The sequence below is a fragment of the Bos indicus x Bos taurus genome, chromosome 28 (genome assembly GCF_003369695.1).
Source record: "Bos indicus x Bos taurus breed Angus x Brahman F1 hybrid chromosome 28, Bos_hybrid_MaternalHap_v2.0, whole genome shotgun sequence".
NCBI lineage: Eukaryota > Metazoa > Chordata > Mammalia > Artiodactyla > Bovidae > Bos > Bos indicus x Bos taurus.
In genome coordinates, this window is record NC_040103.1 from 23,325,323 (window position 1) to 23,345,854 (window position 20,532).

The 20,532-nt window shown below is 37.0% G+C and overlaps 2 protein-coding genes across 5 annotated transcripts in view; one reads left to right on the forward strand and one right to left on the reverse strand.

The window, feature by feature from the left end:
• CTNNA3 (catenin alpha 3) overlaps positions 1-20,532 on the reverse strand; it is a 1,910,358-nt gene that overhangs the window by 1,085,450 nt on the left and 804,376 nt on the right. Inside the window, exon 1 of one of the 4 annotated variants that reach the window (XM_027530430.1) lies at positions 12,665-13,536. The exons of the other annotated variants lie outside the window; for them this stretch is intronic. The gene's annotated coding sequence lies outside the window, so the exon portion shown is untranslated. Of the gene's footprint in view, positions 1-12,664; positions 13,537-20,532 lie in introns of those variants that run through there. 4 annotated transcript variants of the gene reach the window in all.
• Positions 6,085-20,532, forward strand: part of LRRTM3 (leucine rich repeat transmembrane neuronal 3) — a 212,636-nt gene continuing 198,188 nt past the window's right edge. Inside the window, exons 1-2 of the mRNA XM_027530431.1 lie at positions 6,085-7,257; positions 7,602-9,133. Coding sequence (XP_027386232.1) covers positions 7,254-7,257; positions 7,602-9,133 — 1,536 coding nt within the window. The 5' untranslated portion in view covers positions 6,085-7,253. The remainder of the gene's footprint in view (positions 7,258-7,601; positions 9,134-20,532) is intronic.

The window sequence follows — 20,532 nt, forward strand, 5'->3', positions numbered from 1 at the left end:
AAGGGAATACTGACGAAATTTTATAATACTGGTAAATTCTGACTCAGCCCTTGGTCATGTTACGCGTGTGCCAAGTTGCTTTAGTCATGTCCAATTCTTGGTGACTATATGGGCTGTAGCCCTCCAGGCTCCTCTGTCCATGGGGATTCTCCAGGCAAGAATACTGGAATGGGTTGCCGTGCCCTCCTCTAGGGGATCTTCCCCATCCAGGGATTGAACCCATGTCTCTTATGTCTCCCACATTGGCAGGTGAGTTCTATACCACTAGCACCACCTGGAAAGCCCTTGGTCATCTTAGTGACCCTAGACACATGTTTGTTCCACTGTATGCTGATGAACAGAGAACCTAGATGAAACTCAAAGAAAAATTAATTTTCTCATGGGTACTCAGATTTCAGAAATATTTTATAGCACTTTATAGTCTACAATGTATTTACATGTAAATATGTAACTTGATCCTAAATAAAAACTTTAGAGATTCATAGCACAGGTTTTATGAGTACTATTTTGTAGACAAGCAAACTGAGACCCTAAGAAGACTGGCCAGAATCAATTTCAAATTCCAAATGTCAACTGGCATATGCAATAAAAAGCATATGTCATTCTCTAAATTATTTTAGAAAAACCTTTCAGATTCACCAAATTTATTTTCTAAAACTTTAAGTCCAAATGTTATCATATCTGGTCTTTATATAATTTTTAATTTTCATCAAAGCTTTTGGTTCCATGCCCTCCAAGACCATTAGCAAAGATGTTGCCACTGTCTAGGACATCTAAATAGAAATCCATGTTGCTATTGTTTAGTGCCTAATTTTGCTAATCATTTTATAAAATATTGCAAAATACATCATGGTGTTTTGAGGTCTAATATCAAGAACATGCTGCAAAAATTAAAGTCTGACAAAAAATGAGGGCCAAATTCGAACATAATTCAAATGAGCTGAACTCTTGATGTTATTCCCCAAACTTGACCTATAGAAGCAGTTGACGGCTTTACCATCCCTCCAATTGCTCAGCCCATAAAACTAAAGGCATCTTTAATTTCTGTATTTATTCCATACCTCAATTTCTAATCCATTAGAAATCTCCATTGGTTTTACCTAAACACAAGTCTAGAATCTAACCAATCCTCACCACTTTCATTGATACTGAATCAGAGCAGGATCCTATTGTCCCTGCCCCGCTACTATGCCCTCTGCCTGCCTTTTATCTGTGGAAAACTTTAGTCAAAGAATTAATCAGAGAAGTGAGAAATGCAAATACAAAGAAAAACAGTCAAAGGAGACTAAATAATAATAATGTAGTCATTAAGCATGGTCGAGGACTTTAGTTCTTTCTCGAAGGCTATAGATAATATTCTAAGCCATATCCTGTGAGCTATCTTATAGATAGATACTAGAACACCAGGGAGAGAAGTTAACTACAAGATGACCAGACTGTACCCAGGACATGAGCTGTCACAATTCCAAGAACTGGCCGCAAAGAAATGGGAACAAATGGACCCTGGAACTGAAGATTACTGAACCAAAAACAACCAAAATGATGCTGGTCAGACGAGTGATGACCAATCTGAAGATGACTGTTAGAGATAACTGTGCTGTTTCTGCATGTAGCTCCCCCTCATCCACCTGTAAAAGGTCTCACCCCTTGCTTGTCACTGTGCATGTGTTGGGGGAGTTGGCCTTTGGACAGATTTCCACCACTCTCCCATCCAGTTGCCAGCATCTGAAATAAAGCAAATTTCCTTTCCACCAATCTGGCCTCTTTATAGGCTTTTGGGCTGCAAGCAGCCAGACACCACACTCACCCTCTGTAACAATACCATCCTGGTCCAAGTCCCCATTGTCTGTCGCCTGATTGGTATAATATCCTCCCTGCTGGCTTCCCTGCTCTTACTCTCGTCCCTTACAGTCTGTTTCCTCTCTGACTTCATCTCTAGTTACTTTCTCCCATGCTCTCTACACTCCAGACTGATTAGCCTCTGCTATTCATTGAACACACTAGCTGCTCCCACCTGAGTGCCTTTGCACTGGCCACTCCCCATATATATATATAAGGTTAAAAACCTCATCTTCTTCAAGGCTTGCTCAAGCCACTTTCTTAGGGGGCCTAACCATCCTATTTTACCTAAAATCCACCTCACCCCTTCCACTTCTAATCTTCACTGTCTTTTTTACTTTTCTTTTTTCTATAATTGTTGTTGTTTAGTCACTAAACCATGTCCAACTCTTTGAGACCCCATGAACTATAACCCACCAGCCTCCTCTGTCCTTGGGATTTTCCAGGCAAGAATACTGGAGTGCATTGCCATTTCCTTCTCCAGGGGATCTTCCCAACCCAGGGATTGAACATGTATCTCCTGCATTGGCAGGTAGATTCTTTACCACTGAGCTACCAGGGAAGCTCAGTAATATACTACTTTTATTATTTATTTTATTTTTATTGTTCATCTTACTCCTTCAGAATGTAAGCTTAGATATCTGCTTTGTATACTAATGTACTCTAAGTGTCTGGAACAGTGTCTAGGACATAGTGGTTACCCAAACTGTTAAATAAATGTAATCTCTGAGACCAATCCATTGTTAAGACATCAGTATATACACTTTGGGCTTCTCAGGTATGCCAACCTACCAATGCAGAAGACACAAGAGACATGGGTCTGATCCCTGGGTTGAAAAGATCTCCTGGGGGATAAAATAGCAACCAACTGCAGTATTCTTGCCTGGGAAAATTTCATGGATAGAGGAGCCTGGTGGGCTACAGTCCATGGGGTTGCAAAGAGTCAGACATGACTGAGCATAGCAGCACAAGCACAATATCCACTTTAAATTGATTTTCTAAGTTTATATTTGGCAATTCAGTTTCATATTAGACTGAAATCTGGCATTATATAACTGAGATTGGATTTATTTGCCCAATTTAAACAAAATATGTTAAGCTTTTTGAAGTACTATAAGTGAAATAAAAAAGTCTTTAGATACATGACACTATATTCCATAAGTATATAAATCATTAAGGCCCTAGATTCATTGGGGAAATTTAATTTGTCAGGTAGTTTATAGTTTGCTCTGTACATGGTTTTAAATGCAAATGAATTTGCTAAATACATAATGTAGGATAATTTTGCTTATTTTGAAAGGCAAATAAGAAATGATCATCTTGCAGTAGTCAACAAGTAGAAGGAAAATACTTTAAAAAATAACCAGCAAATTACTAAAATCTTTTTGAATATAAGGTTTTATTTTTCTTTTGAGAGACTATGTCTTTGGAGTGATTTCTGTAGCCTCAAGTTTTTAGTCTGGGTTAGCATTGCACTACTTCATTTTTGGATTTCTCTACCAGCCTCATGGATGGTCTTCCCTCTTCAAGCATTTCATTACCATAAACCAGGATAGACCTGGTGGTAATACTGGCTTAAGGATTAGTGGGAAAGTAGGAGGCACCCAGAGAACCTGGAGGTTAGACCCAGTCCAAGAATGGCTACTGATTGCTGTTGAAGAAGAGATCAATAGTCAGCATTAAGAGAAAAAATCAACTTTGAGATCCAAAAGGTGACTGTAAAGTCAGAACTATGGAGCAAAGCAAGATCAGAAACCAAGATACCAGAAAAATGTCTGCTAATGGCATGGTGTGTAACACACAGCAAATGTTATTCACCATATTGATCCAAGATTTATCCCAGGAAAAGCAAAGTAGCAAACTACATTCTCAGTGGGCTCATCTGTGCTTCTGTCATAGAATGAAAGAAGAATAAAAACATAAAGTTGTTGGGGCCTCCATTCACCCGAGAGCAGCCTTCTGCAGCTGTTGGGAAAACAGACATGGCAATGATTACTTCCCAAAGAGAAGCAGGGATGGTGAAGAGAAAAATCTGAGCCCTTCAAGCAACAGGGATGATAAAGGAGTTATAAATAGTATTCTCTTTAGTCTTTTTTAATAGATACAAATTGTCACGCCCTATTTGGGATGTTAGATGATAAAAGATGTAAAATGCCAAAGGGAATATTCAAACCTATATTTACTATTCTCAAAAACCGTACAGTTTAACTATAAAGACAAGAGATGTCTACATAGAAAGTGAAGATCACATGCTGACCATCTGAGTATTTCCACTTCCCAATTTCTTGCCTTTTCACACATATTTTTAAAGAACACTTTCTCCAAAATTGTACCCAATCTCACTGGCAGAGGAATTTTGCAGAGATCAATCCTATGTATACAAGACTAGCATTACATAACCAGTTTATCCTACATCAAATGTACTTCTGACCCTCATAAAAATGCGTCTGTTCAGTAAATATTTATTGAGCATCTAAAATGTGCCAAGTGCTACAGCAGTTTTTAGGAAAACCAAAGCAGATAAAACTTTATTTCTGTCCTCACAGAACTTATATCACAATATCATAGTTTTATATGTCCTCTCTTCCTACTAGGAGAAAATTTATTATTTTTATTTATCCCTTTACAGTGTGTTTCTTAAACCTAGCTGTCCATCAGAGTCTGCTGATAAATGGAGCCTCTTCTGTCTCCTTGAATCAAAATCTTGGGGGAGGGATTGGGAAATTTACCTTTTTAACAAGCTCTCTGGAGGCTTTATGTAAATTCATAGCATAATAATTTGGGAGGAAACACTTCCCAAGTGGCACCAGTGGTAAAGAATCTGCTTGCCAATGCAGGAGACGTAAGAGACACACATTCAATCTCTTGGTCAGGAAGATGCCCTGGAGGAAGGTATGGCAACTCACTCCTGGAGAATCCTGTGGACAGAGGATCCTGGCAGGCTACAGTCCATAGAGTAACAAAGAGTCAAACACCACTGAAGTGACTCAGCCTGCACGTACTGTCCTATTAATGGCACCTTATATGAGAAATCTGACTGTACCCAGGGGGCCCCTTTTATTTATCATAACTGTTACCGAGCCTCTCCCTTTGAAAATATGAAAGCTTTCCATGATTTTCCAGTCAATTCACCTGACAAAGACTAGCAAGGAAAACTTAAAAAGAAAAATTAAATTACCTTTTTTTTTTTTAAACAAAATGGTTTTCTCTGTGGGGCAGATGTTACCATATTCTGCTCTGTTGAAGAAAATCAAACATTAATTATGAGTTACAGTCTACCTTAAATATTCATTTTAAAGATAAAGTTGAGATGATGGTGATTTACGAACACTTCTCATCAAAGAAGGCAAGACTGAGAGCATCTCAGAAACCAATTATAAACAATATAAAAAATATTCAGTGAGATAGTTCTTTGTGAGTTAATGACAGTCACCACAGTCACTATTAAATACTAAATAACATGCAATATCAGCAGGTATAGAAAAGTTGATATTATTCAAATAACAGTTAACACAGGCTTATTAAGTGTCACATACTAGTCTAAGATTATGTCATCTTCATACTCTACAGATATGGAGATGACTGAATTCTCAAACTCTCTATTAAATGGAATTTTGTTATGATACCCATTTTGTAGAAGACAAAACTAATGCATAGAGAAGATGATAAACATAGTCAGTCTTATAGAGCTGATAAAATATAGTCAGGATTTGAACCTAGGTGCAAAAATTCATCCTCTTAATCACTAGACTAAGCCTTTCCTCTTTAGTTTTTAGAATACTTATTAGAAGATGCATATAAAAGAAGTTTATGCAAACCTGTTCTAGAAATCAAGAATTTTATTTTATTACAGCTACTTTGCCAAAATGACTTCATCAGGCTAATTTTCATTTGACCATTTTAAAGTGAAGATAACAATGCTGTTCAAACAGGATCATCTAGTGGTTAGAGGTTCAAGAATAAGAGAGATATGGCTCTGAATCTCAATCCTCCCACTTACCATATGACCTTGAGCAAGGTACCTTTCCCAGACTCAGTCTCCTCATCTTTAAAATGAAGGGTATAATGGAATCTACAGCATGATATTGTTTACAGATAGAATAAGATAGCCCATTGGAACGCTATCTTAGAAATGGCTCAATAAATATTAGTGTAATAAATACCAGCAGCATCAACAAACTGAACCAAATGCTCTCTTGATTCTTGTACTCACACTAAACATGGCTTATTTCTCTTCTAACTAAAAAAAAGATAAAATGACAGCAACAAAAACAACAAACCAAGTCATAAACAATTAAATCAATTATGTCTTTTGTGGGAAAACCAGAAAGGTTATTGGACACATTACTTTATATGTCATTAGTTATCCTCTCTGTTTCAAAATGTATGTGAGCTAGCATCCTGAGACATCTTGTATAATATAATCATTGTGACTCCAAGAGGTCAAATGGGCAGGCAGTTAATGCTTCTCTGTGAAAAGCTCAATAATTCATTTTATAAATTTCAGTTCTAAGCCTACGTTGAGGTTAAGAAAAATTGACATTCGGTCTGTGAACTTCATGTCAAGCTCCAGAAAAACTCTGGGCAGCACATGTTTAGCGATTAAGTGGATGCAGACAATAAAGACGTTGCCAAATTGTAAAACAAGACTTGGAAATTACAGAAAATGTTGCTAGTTATTGATTACGGTGACCATTCAGTTCCTATTGAGCCACCCAAAAGAATCATTCATTTTCCAGCAGAGAGCCTGCTCATTTGCAAGATAAAAGAGAGACATTTCTGCACATGCCCATAATGTTCTTCACCACTGGGGGCAGCTTTACATAAGACTGCATTCACTGAAACCAAAGCAACAGTCTGAGCAGCTTTCAGAATGACAGTCTGCAGAAGTGAGCTGAGCGTGTGCGCGATACGGGGCTCTCCTGCCTTCTGGGCTCCAACGCAGCTCTGTGGCTGAACTGGGTGCTCGCCACCAGAAATGCTGGGCTATGGAATACAGATGTGGCAGCTCAGGTAGCCTCATGTTGCCTGAAGGAATACATCTTGCTTTCTGATAAGAAGAAATTGTAGAAGCCAGTTTTTTTTGTTTTTTTTTTTTTACACCACCTCCCCCCACCAAAAAAAAAAAACTGTAAAGATGCAAAAACGTAATATCCATGAAGATCCTATTACCTAGGAAGATTTTGATGTTTTGCTGCGAATGCGGTGTTGGGATTTATTTGTTCTTGGAGTGTTCTGCGTGGCTGGCAAAGAATAATGTTCCAAAATCGGTCCATCTCCCAAGGGGTCCAATTTTTCTTCCTGGGTGTCAGCGAGCCCTGACTCACTACAGTGCAGCTGACAGGGGCTGTCATGCAAGTGGCCCCCTAAGCCAAAGCAAAAGACCTAAGGACGACCTTTGAACAATACAAAGGATGGGTATGTTTTGTCATTTTTCTTCTTTTCTTCTTAAAAAAACAAAAACAAAAAAAATCCACTAGTCTGTGTATTAATTCTGCCTTAATTATTGTAGAGATTACCTTGCTCTGCTCTAAGACTATAAATTCAACTGCTTAGTGAACATGTTTCCTTGCTTAACTATTAAAAAAAAAAGCCTAAAGACAATTCTCTTTAAATTATAAGGAGATGATATTTGCTGTTAAATATTGCTCTGTACATTTAAATTTCTAAAAAAGAAAATATATGCTTATTTTTGCTTGATTAAAAAATAAATTAATTCTTTTTTTGGGGGGATAACTTTTCTAAGTTGTTTTTATTTCCAGGTTTCAATGTAATTAGGCTACTGAGCGGATCAGCTGTAGCACTGGTTATAGCCCCCACTGTCTTACTGACAATGCTTTCTTCTGCTGAACGAGGATGCCCTAAGGGCTGTAGGTGTGAAGGCAAAATGGTATATTGTGAATCTCAGAAATTACAGGAGATACCCTCAAGTATATCTGCTGGTTGCTTAGGTTTGTCCCTTCGCTATAACAGCCTTCAAAAACTTAAGTATAATCAATTCAAAGGGCTCAACCAGCTCACCTGGCTATACCTTGACCATAACCATATCAGCAATATTGATGAGAATGCTTTTAATGGAATACGCAGACTCAAAGAGTTGATTCTGAGTTCCAACAGAATCTCCTATTTTCTCAACAATACCTTCAGACCTGTGACAAATTTACGGAACTTGGATCTGTCCTACAATCAGCTGCATTCTCTGGGATCTGAACAGTTTCGGGGTTTGCGAAAGCTGCTGAGTTTACACTTACGGTCTAACTCCCTGAGAACCATCCCAGTGCGAATATTCCAAGACTGCCGCAACCTGGAACTTTTGGACCTGGGGTACAACCGAATCCGAAGTTTAGCCAGGAATGTCTTTGCTGGTATGATCAGACTCAAAGAACTTCACCTGGAGCACAATCAATTTTCAAAGCTCAATCTGGCCCTTTTTCCAAGGTTGGTGAGCCTTCAGAACCTTTACTTGCAGTGGAATAAAATCAGTGTCATAGGACAGACCATGTCCTGGACCTGGAGCTCATTACAAAGGCTTGATTTATCAGGCAATGAGATCGAAGCTTTTAGTGGACCTAGCGTTTTCCAGTGTGTCCCAAATCTGCAGCGCCTCAACCTGGATTCCAACAAGCTCACATTTATTGGTCAAGAGATTTTGGATTCTTGGATATCCCTCAATGACATCAGTCTTGCCGGGAATATATGGGAATGCAGCAGAAATATTTGTTCCCTGGTAAACTGGCTGAAAAGTTTTAAAGGACTGAGGGAGAATACAATTATCTGTGCCAGTCCCAAAGAGCTGCAAGGAGTAAATGTGATTGATGCAGTGAAGAACTACAGCATCTGTGGCAAAAGTACCACAGAGAGGTTTGATCTGGCCAGGGCACTCCCAAAGCCAACGTTTAAGCCCAAGCTCCCCAGGCCGAAGCATGAAAGCAAACCCCCTCTGCCCCCCACGGTGGGAGCCACGGAGCCTGGCCCAGAGACTGATGCTGACACTGAGCACATCTCTTTTCATAAAATCATCGCAGGGAGCGTGGCCCTTTTCCTGTCTGTGCTTGTCATCCTGCTTGTTATCTACGTGTCGTGGAAGCGGTATCCTGCCAGCATGAAGCAGCTGCAGCAGCGCTCCCTCATGAGAAGGCACAGGAAAAAGAAAAGACAGTCCCTAAAGCAAATGACTCCCAGCACCCAGGAATTTTACGTAGATTATAAACCCACCAACACGGAGACCAGCGAGATGCTGCTGAATGGGACGGGACCCTGCACCTATAACAAATCAGGCTCCAGGGAGTGTGAGGTATGAACCATTGTGATAAAAGCGCTCTTAAAAGCTGGGAAATAAGTGGTGCTTTATTGAACTCTGGTGACTATAAAGGGAACGTGGTGCCCCTCTCCCCATCCCTCTCCCTCTCCCTCTGCTGGCAAAGTCCTTCCTTCCCGGTCTGTTTTAGTACATTCATAATACGGGTCATTTTCCTTTCATACAGAGTTAACCCATTGAAATTTAAATACCACAATCAATGTGAAGCTTGAATTCTGGTTTAATATAATGCCTATTGTATACAACCTTTTATTGATTCCATTAATGTCACACTTGTTTTAAGATAAAACTTCTTTCATAAGTGATCCCTCACATCTGCTGTTATTCTCCTAGTAGGACCAAATTTACAGTTTTAGAAGGTTTGCAGTTCATTGGTAAATCAAGGAAAACCTGAATGATCCCAGGTACTTGGAGCTGAAACTGATTCTAGGAGATGACTTGATTATAGGAACATTTAGGGGCAGTCTTAAAACAACACCTAGCTTAAAAAGAAAATTGCAGGAAACTATTGAAAGACAGTGCTCTGTTAAAGAAGCACCAGAAGCAGTTTTCAGAGGTGTTTGAATTACAATAAAGCAAGCCTAAAGAAAACTGTGGAAGGGTTAAATTGTTGCAAGTAGATGACTGCAAAATGTGAGGAGACAGTAAAAACACAAAAGTTTAGACTTGAAGCCTTGTCTCTGAAATCCATCTCTGTAAAAATCACAGTAGAGGTTTCACTGTCAGTTTCTTTTAGCCTCCACATATCCGAAATGAATGAATAAATAAATAAATAAAATAGGCAAGAGGCAAATTTGAGGAGGCAGATTTTTCCACACATCCTCACCTTAAGTTTTCAGAGATGAGGCTTGCAAACCGGAATGCAGCTTGCTAAACGCATGTGATTAGAAGCTTACCAGAATTTCTCTCTCCAGCTCTTTTAGGACCCTAATGTGGGGAGTAGAATCATGAGCTCTGTCTGTTCTTCTGTTTGGGATTTGTCAGGCTGTCCTGCTGTGTTTCACTATATGCCCTGCACACATGCCAGTCCCCTGATGACTGACATTTCATTCAGAGGCATAGAGAACACATTTTAAGACTCGATTTCCACCACCCATTGAAAAGGATAGTTTTGACAACACCTTAATAAGATAAAATAAATCTTACAAGGAAAAAGACCAACCCCATGGCAGTTGTCCTTTGCTTCTCTGTTGTTGATGGTACAGTGCTGATGTTACAGTCTCCCCATGTTCATCTGTATTGTGAACTCCATTCATCAGTATGAATCTGTACAGACCCTGCTGGCCATATGCAAGCTGCATGCATGTTTTTATGTCGATGGTGAAAGTTTATTGACTGCAGCACAAATATCACAGCTTCTGTATTTAAGTAACTTTGACTACAGTTCATTTAGATTTTAGAAAAATGTCTTTAGTCTGCTTTTCATTCTCTAAAATGAACAATTCCATTATAGGAGCAAAAATCTCAAATTGCAACACCGAGCCTGTTTCATTTAATTTGACTTGTCAAGCCTTATATCTTTAACCATGCCCCTGTTCTTTCAAAACAGAATCGCTGCAGCAAAAAAAAAGAAAAACTAAATGGCTATTTTTACCAGCATTTTTATATAGTTTGGAGGCTTTTCATATGCTGAGAGGAAAAATCTAGGCAAGTCACCATGAGATATAATTGCAAAGAAGCCAGATTATAAAAATCATACTTTTATAAGCAATAAAGAAAAAGGAACATCTAAAGTAGATTTTTCAAGGTACTTTGATTTTGATTAAATCTTAAATAGATACCAGTTCAGAGAAGCATCATAGCTATAATATATTTGTCCATGGATAACTATTGGATATACATTTATTAATTGCAAATAGTCCCAGATTCCCAATTGATTAATAATGCAGATAATTCCTCCCAGTACTATGAACTGGATGACTGAGCCTACTGTGATGTTTTTCACTGAAGTTGTAATTTTACATTTTTCATAAAATGTCAGTAAATACATATTTCATCTAAAAAAAAGAAATTTTCTTTGGTCAGCCTCATTTTTACCTGTACTAAAGATGATTGTATTAATTAAATGCAGTGTTAAAGTGAAAAAGCCCCTTTCTATTCTTTGACTTGAACTTCTGCCTCGTTTGTCATGGGTACCAAATAAATTTAGGCAAGGTATATTTTTATATTTTGAAATTTTTGAAAATTCTCAATGCTGTGGTACTGCTAGTATATATGAAATATGCTTGTTGTTTTAAAAGTGTTTCTAAAATTCAAAACCACCTGGTGTGTTAAGGTTACATGAATAACCAAAATTTGAAGGCTGGTCATTTTTTAATGCCTAACTTTAGCTATATATAAATTTAACACTAGAAAAGAACCAAAATAAAATTCCTTAGATTGTAAAAGTAATTTTGATTCAGGACATGAAATTATAAAAAAAAATTTCCCTCTCTTTGGGAATGAAGCATTTCTAGTTCTTAGCATATAATTTTTGTAGGTTAGACAATTACTAGTTCACCACAAAAAATATAACAAAGCTGACTTGTAAATGTTCTGCTCAAATGTTGTTGTCCTCACACCCACCCCATGGCAAATTTTGGACTGCAAACCATAAATCTATTTTCATAAGTATTTTAAACTCAGTGCATATTAGTTGATATTTCATTTTCTGTCCCAAATTTATATTGTGTCCAACTAGACAACAGTTAAATAAACAGCCTGACCTGTTGAACTACACAACAGAGACACGTCAACGCAGAATGGATTCAGTCTTTGCATGCTTTACCAGAGAGAGAGGAAATACAGTTTAGTCTTTGAAAAGTATGGGTTTTTTTTTTCTAATTTTTATGGGCCCCAGTACACATAGTGCTACCGCAGCATGGAGTTAATATATTCCGAGTGTCACAGTCTTCTAAGCAATACTTATCCAAGATATATTCCTTTTAAATTAGTTTATATTTTCTAAAGATGTTGACATTACATCTTTTCAAATAATTTAAACCTTTTTTTTAAACTTAATTTGGTGAACCAACTACCTAACCAGACAGAGGCAATAAACTGCATTTCTGTGGAGCAGCAGTGACCTCCAGTGGCTGGTTAGACTAACCACAGCTACTCAAACATTCAATTAGTTTTCATCCTAAATTCCTATGTAAGTGTGGTTTTCAACATATAGTTTTTGATCCATGAATCAGATTTTACTTTTATTTAATCCTCCCCCCTTGGAAACATAGTTATAGTGTAGCATTTTAAAGTTACATTTTGTATATTGACTTACTTAGTAATGGCCAGAGGCCACAGAACTGGAACTGAGGGCTAGAAATAAGTGTCCTAAGATGAAGAACAAGTAATAGCATAACAAAAAACAGATAAGAAATACTTTCAAGTATTTAAAATCATTGGCATTGGATGAATATCATTAGGTGAGAGTATTTACATAGGCAGAATACTAAAATATCATGTAATTTAGGTTGGGGAAAACAAATTTCAATATTAATATTGAAAGACCCAGGATCAGTTATTTACCAGGCAGGAGTGTCTGAGCTGTGGAATAAGGGAGGCCTCCCCTTCCGGCTCTAGAATGCTTCAGTCTGTTGATCATGGCAATGACCTGTTCTTTGCCCCAGTGCTCTCTCCCTCCCTCTCCCTTTTCAGTCAGCTGAACACTGGTTCTATTAGGCTCTCTGACAATGATGTTACAGTCTAAGAGGTGATGATTCATAGATAATGAAATTATGCTCTCCTTCTGGGGAAGGATAATGCAGAGTCAGATTTGTAGAACTGGCAAGGATTTTAGGATGCTGAAGGTGCATGAAATATCTTCTCTTCCCTTGACATTTACCAAAAAGAGAACTTACATAGTTTATTTAAAGTGTGGATTAGACCAGCATCAGAAACAAGCATCAGGCTATGAAGACTAAGACAAAATGAGTTCCAGCCATGACAAATGAGAACCGAGCCATGAGAAATGAAAAATTCAGAAACAGCGCTGCTTCTTTGATTCCCTTTCCCCTGGATTCTCATTAGAATCTGGATCTGTAGCAAACCCATAGAGTTTTTCTATACTTGTATTCTGTTAGCTACCTATGTTAAAAATTAGAGGCAGCTGGAAGAAACTATTAACATGAAAAATAGTATCAGTGAATTCTAATTACAAATGTCATCAGAAAACAGAACTAATGGAAGCTAAATAGGTTGCATTAAATGACTCTTGAGAACTAATGAAATAACATGGTGAAAGTCAGAGTTCAGCCATAATTGCCTATAGATAGAATTAGACCCACTGTCACCTACTCGTCATCATCAGTGATTTTATACTCAGTAGAATACAGTAAATAATCTGCATAACAAGAGTTTATGATTATTTTGATTTAAGGAAAATATCAAGGCCATATATAACAGAGCACTGTATGGGCCTTAAATTCAAATTTCTCTGATATCTTCAAGTCAGGTAATCCTGGGGAAATCCCTTCGCTTTTCTGAACTTGACGTTTCCCATCTGTAAAATGGGCAAATATTATTGACTTCATATGGTTATTGGGAGGACACAATGTGAGCAATACTTTGTAAACTCTAAAATGCCATCTACTTACTATTTTCAAAGAGCATTTATTAAGATGATCAGCTATGTTTGCAGGTGTTCTGTGTTTGGCCTGGGCTAGAAAGACATTACTAATCTCTATGTAACAGAAACCTAAGTCCATTTACATTAATATGAATTCTGAGACTTGGCCATGTGTCTAGAACTTAATTTGTCTTTGATCTTTATTTTCTATAAAGAAGTTTCTTTCACCCAATGTTATCTAAGTCTATGAGTTATTAATAATGACCATAATATACAATAAACATAAACAGATACCAACCAGAGAACAGTGAATCAAAAGGTTATCCAACTAAATCAAAATTCTAATTTGTCCCCCAAAATGTCATGACAACAAAAGCTTTCAATTAACTTATGTTATTTGCCTTGTTCCCCTCTTCAGTAGCACTATTTTGAGCCCTTAATGACTTTACACTTTACAAATACATCTTGTAAAGTGGCAAGATGACACCATTATTGAGCAAAAAGTAACTGCTTCTAACATGTTACATGGGGTTAGCACATATTCCAGGTATTGATTACATGACATATACCCTGTTTTATTTTTCCCCCAATGAGAGAGTATCCAAAATTTCCTTCAAGTATAGAAATTACTATTGGGTTTAATCTATCAGTTATTGCTATTGAAAATCACTGAATTAAAAAAAGTAGCATAAAATACAAATAATTTTTATGAATAATAACTTATTCATTTATGAAAAATTAAAAACTTAAGAGTACTCTTTGTGGGCTTTTCATCAAAAAAAAAATGACCAATGTAATCAAAAATCTTTCTCTACTGAGTGTAGCATTTCCTACCAAGTATGATGCAGCAGATATATTCCCAAAATTCTTATAATTTAAGTAGAAAACTGTTCCTCCTCCCTGAGAGCTGAGTGTCTATAAAATCTTTTTCTGTGAAATCTTTCGAGAACAGAGAGATGATGGTGGTTTTTCAATGGAAAAAAAAAAAAACATTTTTAAATTTTATGCAATTCTACCTTCCTAGGATTATTGGTATATGTGCTTGAGTTGGGTATCTTGAACATGTAATGGGAATTTAAGGAACACAGAGAAAACAAGAGCTAAGACCAAGCAGAAACAATCCATTTTATTGAGAAAAAAGAAAAAGGAGCTTCTGGCTTAACCTATCCAGAAAATGTTGTAATGAAAATTGATAAATTTCTTGACAATTCTTTTTACTTTACTTTCAGTAAATCTCATTCCCCCTGCTCCAGGAAAAAAAAAAAAATCATCTATTCCTTTCTCCCACTCTTATTCCCTACTTCCTATGTAACACAAAAAAGTCTTCGCTTATATAAATCAACACAATTAGTCAACTTACTAAAAAGGAGCATCATATCTTCAATTTAAAAATTAGACCATAAAGCAAAATGTAAGTCTGGCTGACCCTTTTCCCTTTCCTCTACAGCTTACAAACCACCTCTACAGTATCTTCTGATTTTCAGTAGAAGAAATATAGTTTAATTACCAATCTGGCAAAGTATTACAGCTTGAAAGTGAAAGTCAAGGTCGCTCAGTCATGTCCAACTCTTTGGGACCCCATGGACTATACAGTCCATGGAATTCTCTAGGCCAGAACACTGGAGTGAGTAGCCTATCCCTTCTCCAGCGGATCTTCCTGACCCAGGAATCAAACCAGGGGCTCCTGCATTGCAGGCGGATTCTTTACCAGCTGAGCTATGTTGTTTTCCTTTTTAATTGACTAACTCCTAGAAACAAAATATAGGACTTTATCAATGGGAATACTCAACTGCATGTCATCAGTCAAAACCACCTACCAACAATCAGAGTTTTGTCTTTTGCAGGGATGAAATGCAAGTTTGGGGCACCTCACAAATACAATGACAAGGCAAAGACTGCAGTTAACAAAGGCAATTTCTGTTAAAGCTTCATTGCACTGATTACATCTATTCAGGGTATAAAATACATTTTGCCAGTAAAGAGCAAAAAAGGATTTTCAATTAAGTATAAATCATTATTAATCATTCTTGGGGTTCAAATTTATTGATGAAGTAGGGGTAAAAAGATAATGTCTCCAGATAGTGAGGCTAGATTGTATAGTGAGTGGTGATCATGGCTTCAACTTGGTGGTCCATATGTGTCGTTAAAAAGTGCTTCTTATCATTAATATTGATCCATTTTACTCTCTGCAAGAACAAACATGCTTACCCCCTTTTTGATGCCATCAACCAGCATCTCACAAAAATGTTTCAAGGAGACTTATAGAATGTACCACGTTGATCTTGAAGTAGTAGAGTGACTTTAAAGTCTCTAATAAACCTGAGATAACTTATAACAGTAAGCCCGTTCTCCTGCATTGCAGGCAGACTCTACCTGAGCCATTAGGGAAGCTCCTATAAACTCTCTAAGAAATCTGAAAGCTAACTAGGCACTTAAGGATCAATGTTGGCTTGCCTTTCATCGGTTTATGAAAGGGATTCTGCACAATTTATATGAAATTTCAAAGTTAAAGGCTATAAATATTTGGTTGCAGTATTGTCATTTATCCTAAGAAAGTTTAGGTAACATAATTGAACTAAATTAAATGGAATAATAAAAGATCTATTTAATATGGTAGAGGCCCTATTACATATATATTTTGTGTTTTCCACCAAGCTAAGACTCTCTTAGATGCTTAGGGGGGAAAAAAAAAAAAACTCTATCCTTCCTATGAGTATTAACATTTTACCATATATTTGTTTATATGTATGTATATTTTTACATACTTGACTTATTATGTGCCAGGAATGTTTATATATATGTCTTTTAATATAAGAACAGAGGCTTTATATTGACTCTTTTTATTTGACAGGTTTCATCCATTAATCCTAAATCTTGTCCCTTTTTTATAGGACTGCCCTAAAATCATTCATACCCTACCCACACAAGGCTTCTCAAACCAAATATACTTCTCCAGCCCGTATTAGGAAATGAATTCCAGTAAGTTACCATTAGGATATCCCTTTGCTAGTTATATTCTAATCTGCCAGTACAGTCATCTTCCCAGTCTGTGGCACCCACTCTGGCCTATTTTATGTCATTAAAAGGCAGCATGCACTTAGTCCTATGGACTTTTATGGGGAGAACTGAGTAGTAAAATGTAAAAATCTATGTATGTTTCTATGGGCTCCACCTTGCTTGTTTTTATGGTCTAACGCACAGAGATGTGTGGGGTCTCTAGTAGCTTACACTGAAATGCAAAAGCATTACGCTAGTTATAAATTAAAAAGAAAGGCCAAGACAGACAAAACATAGATTCCAAGGCTCACGTTCTGTATTTCTTAATCTTAACAGTGATAGTAAATAGTGGACATTCTTTATTTCACTTTCCTGACATCTGTTTTACTCTCCACATTTACCACTGTATTCTTAAATTTAAGCTTCACAATTCTTAAACGTTTTGACTTCTAACACAAAGGTTTCTTTTGTTTGTTTTTTAGTTGTTTTATTCCATGCCTGAAGATCTTTTCCCAGTTCTCTTGCTGTATAATACTGCTGGCTTTGCTAGAAACCCCGCTCATATTTTGAACCTGTCAGAAAGTCACAGGGCAATTCATCAATTTTGTGATTGGAGTGATCAGAAAAACTGACTGGCTTTGTCTCTAGAGCGCAGTCTAGTCAAGTCTGAGGTGTCTGCCTTCCATCTTCCCTGTCTCCCATTCCCAGACCTTCCCTGCACTTAGGATTTTGCACACTGAAATTCCTCCATCCAGTACTACCTAGGGCTCTGTTGGTTTTGTGCTCCTTACTCAAAATATATCCCCAGATCTTGACTAGTATCATTATCCCTTCCAAGGTCACTCACACTTTAATTGAGATTAAAAGAAAAAAAAAAAAAAAAAAACCTTTTGCTAAAGGTAACAAAGTCATATACTAAGAGCTGGGGTTATGCTTCTGAGGGCAAAGGTGCTTTGCCCTCTGAAATCATTCTTTGTAGATACTGCTATATTTTTCTCAAACATAATGTGGGGCCTTCCCACAAGAACCAAGGCAGGGCAAATAATCCGTGTTCCATTCAGTAAACTATAGTCTGAGAAATCTTCTCAGTGAATTACCATTATACACAGGATTTCTCCTTAGTTTTCTCCACAGAGAGACAATACTACATACAAGACAGAACTTGGGCAATGGATCCAGGATGAACCAGTTTGACTGGTTCTGGGACTTACTAACTGCAAAATATTGACTATTAGCTTCTTCATCTCAAAAATGAAAATGTATAAAATAATATAATAATAACAGGGTTGTCACAATAAGGCAAAGAATCAGCATTTCTTGAACATTTTTATGTACTTTGTTTTGGCACACTGCATATATTACTTAATTTAATACTCACAAAGATCCTATGATGATTAAATCAGATGACTTAGATAAAAATCACTTAGTATAAAGCTTGGCACATAACTGTAACCTACTCCTTCACTTCATTAGCTCAAATTGCTTAAAGTTTCTGTACAACAGTATGCTTTAATAGCTGTATTTCATTATGTCATGTCCAACTCTTTGCGACCCCATGGACTATACAGTCCATGGAATTCTCCAGCCCAGAGAAGGCTTTCCCTTCTCCAGGGGATCTCCCTAACCCAGGGATCAAACCCAGGGATCCCGCACTGCAGGCAGATTCTTTACCAGCTGAGCCACAACATATCTGGCCGACTTTCAAGAAATAGAATCTTAACTGCCAAAACCTCAGGGGCACATAGTTAATACTGAAGAGTAACATGGTATATAAAACCTAAGTCCTAATCTCCCATCAAAGTCCAATGACATCTTTACCTTTATTCTCACACCATTCCCCTTGCTCTACCACTGGCCAGTTCTTGAAGTAGCATGTGCTTTCCTTGTTGCTGTTCACTTGCTAAGTCGTGTGCGAATCTGCAATCCCATGGACTGCAGCACACCAGGCTCCCCTGTCCTCCACTATCTTCCAGTTTGCTCAAATTCATGTCCATTGAGTCAATGATACTATCTAGCCATCTTGTCTTCTGCTTCCCTCTTCTCCTTTTGCCTTCAACCTTTTCCAGCATCAGGGTCTTTTCCAATGAGTCAGTTCTTCATATCAGGTGGCTAAAGTATTGGAGCTTCAGCGTCAGTCCTTCCAGTGAATATTCAGGGTTGATTTCCTTTAGAATCGACTGGTTTAATCTCCTGGCAAATCCAAGGGACTCTCAAGAGTCTTATCCAGCACCACAGTTCAAAAGCATCAATTCCTCAGTGCTCAGCCATCTGTATGGTCCAGCTCTCACATCCATACATAACTACTGGAAAAACCATAGCTTTGACTATATGGACCTTTGTGCTTTCCCTTCTTATGCCTTTACTCAAGCTATTTCTTTTATGAGAAATTACTTTCCTCTCCCTTTCAGGTCCTCCTGTTAACCTCTTCTCATTTATCAGTTGATTTCAAAAATTATTCTTATAAAAATATGGTTTTCAAGATTCATATTTAGATTTAAATTGCTTCTCTGTTGTAAATAATCTGACAACAATTTTTCTTTGATAGTTGCCAACAGTATGACCATTTTTGCTGGTATGTTAAAGTGACTAAGAGTTAAAAAGTATTGTGAGACAAATAAAGAATATTTAATTCAAAGAATGAATATATCTTGATTTTAGTGAAGGTTGGATAGTCAACTTTTATTGTAAAAGCCATATACTTGTGACTGCCCACATCCACTGCTTCTTGGGAAAGGTCCTTTTCTCTTTAGCGTGGATGTCTCCTGATCCCATGCCTAGTGCCACAGGGCTTCTACTTTAGACATGTCCCAAGTCTGTCCTCTTCCCAAATAAAGTGACTACCCCACACTATCACTGAAACCAAGTCAGATGTCTTCGGCTTACTAATTATACACATTTTCAAAGTAACTATTCTCCTGAACACTGAACATCAAATACTTAGAAATTGACAATTAGAAATGCTCACTTTTTGTTTTTAACCTCCTGAACATTGATTATGCAGAAGGCATAACTGATTATAGAGGCCTGAAGCATCTGCCAGTTGATGGGTGTTTCCTTTCTGTTCATCATCTTACAGCTTTCCACTGAATTTCTTTTCTCTCTCTCATCACCAGTTAAAATATCTTTCAATTTTTCCCTCTGTCCAACTTTTATCAATAAGTCAATTCATACCATTTGATTATGTACCTTCTGACTGGGTTAATAGGAAAATTAACTAATGCTAACGCTAATGGCATTTTATTTTCTTTTAGAAAACAATAATTAAGATAACATAGTCTAATAATTTAATTCAAAAGGCAGTCAAAAATCTATTTGTATTCAACAGTTTTGTTTAGTTCTATAAATGAAAAACTGTGAATTTGTAAATTGTAGTTTAATTTCAGAAATAGAAATTATATCCCTCTCTAATATACTTTTAAGGCACATTTTAATTGTGATTTGTAAAGGCAGGGAAGATTTATTATAACAGAACATCCAGATATTTCTTTTCATGTAAAGTATCACTCAGTCTCTGGACCATGGTAATCTTTGCCGTCAATGAAACAGATTCATTTTTGGAACATATGTACTAAAAGAATTGAAATGAAACCTTTATTTAGTCATAAAACTTATAACTATGAGGGTTTTTGAGAACTTCACAGTGCATTTTCTTACCTTCTATCTGAAACCCTAAGCTAATTTAATTGTATTTTCAGTGATTTTTTTAAAATTAATTTTTATTGGGGTATAGTTGCTTTACAATGATGTATTAGTTTCTACCATACAGCAAAGTGAATCAGCTACATGCACAAACATATCCCCCCACTTTTTTTTATTTTCTTCCCATTTAGGT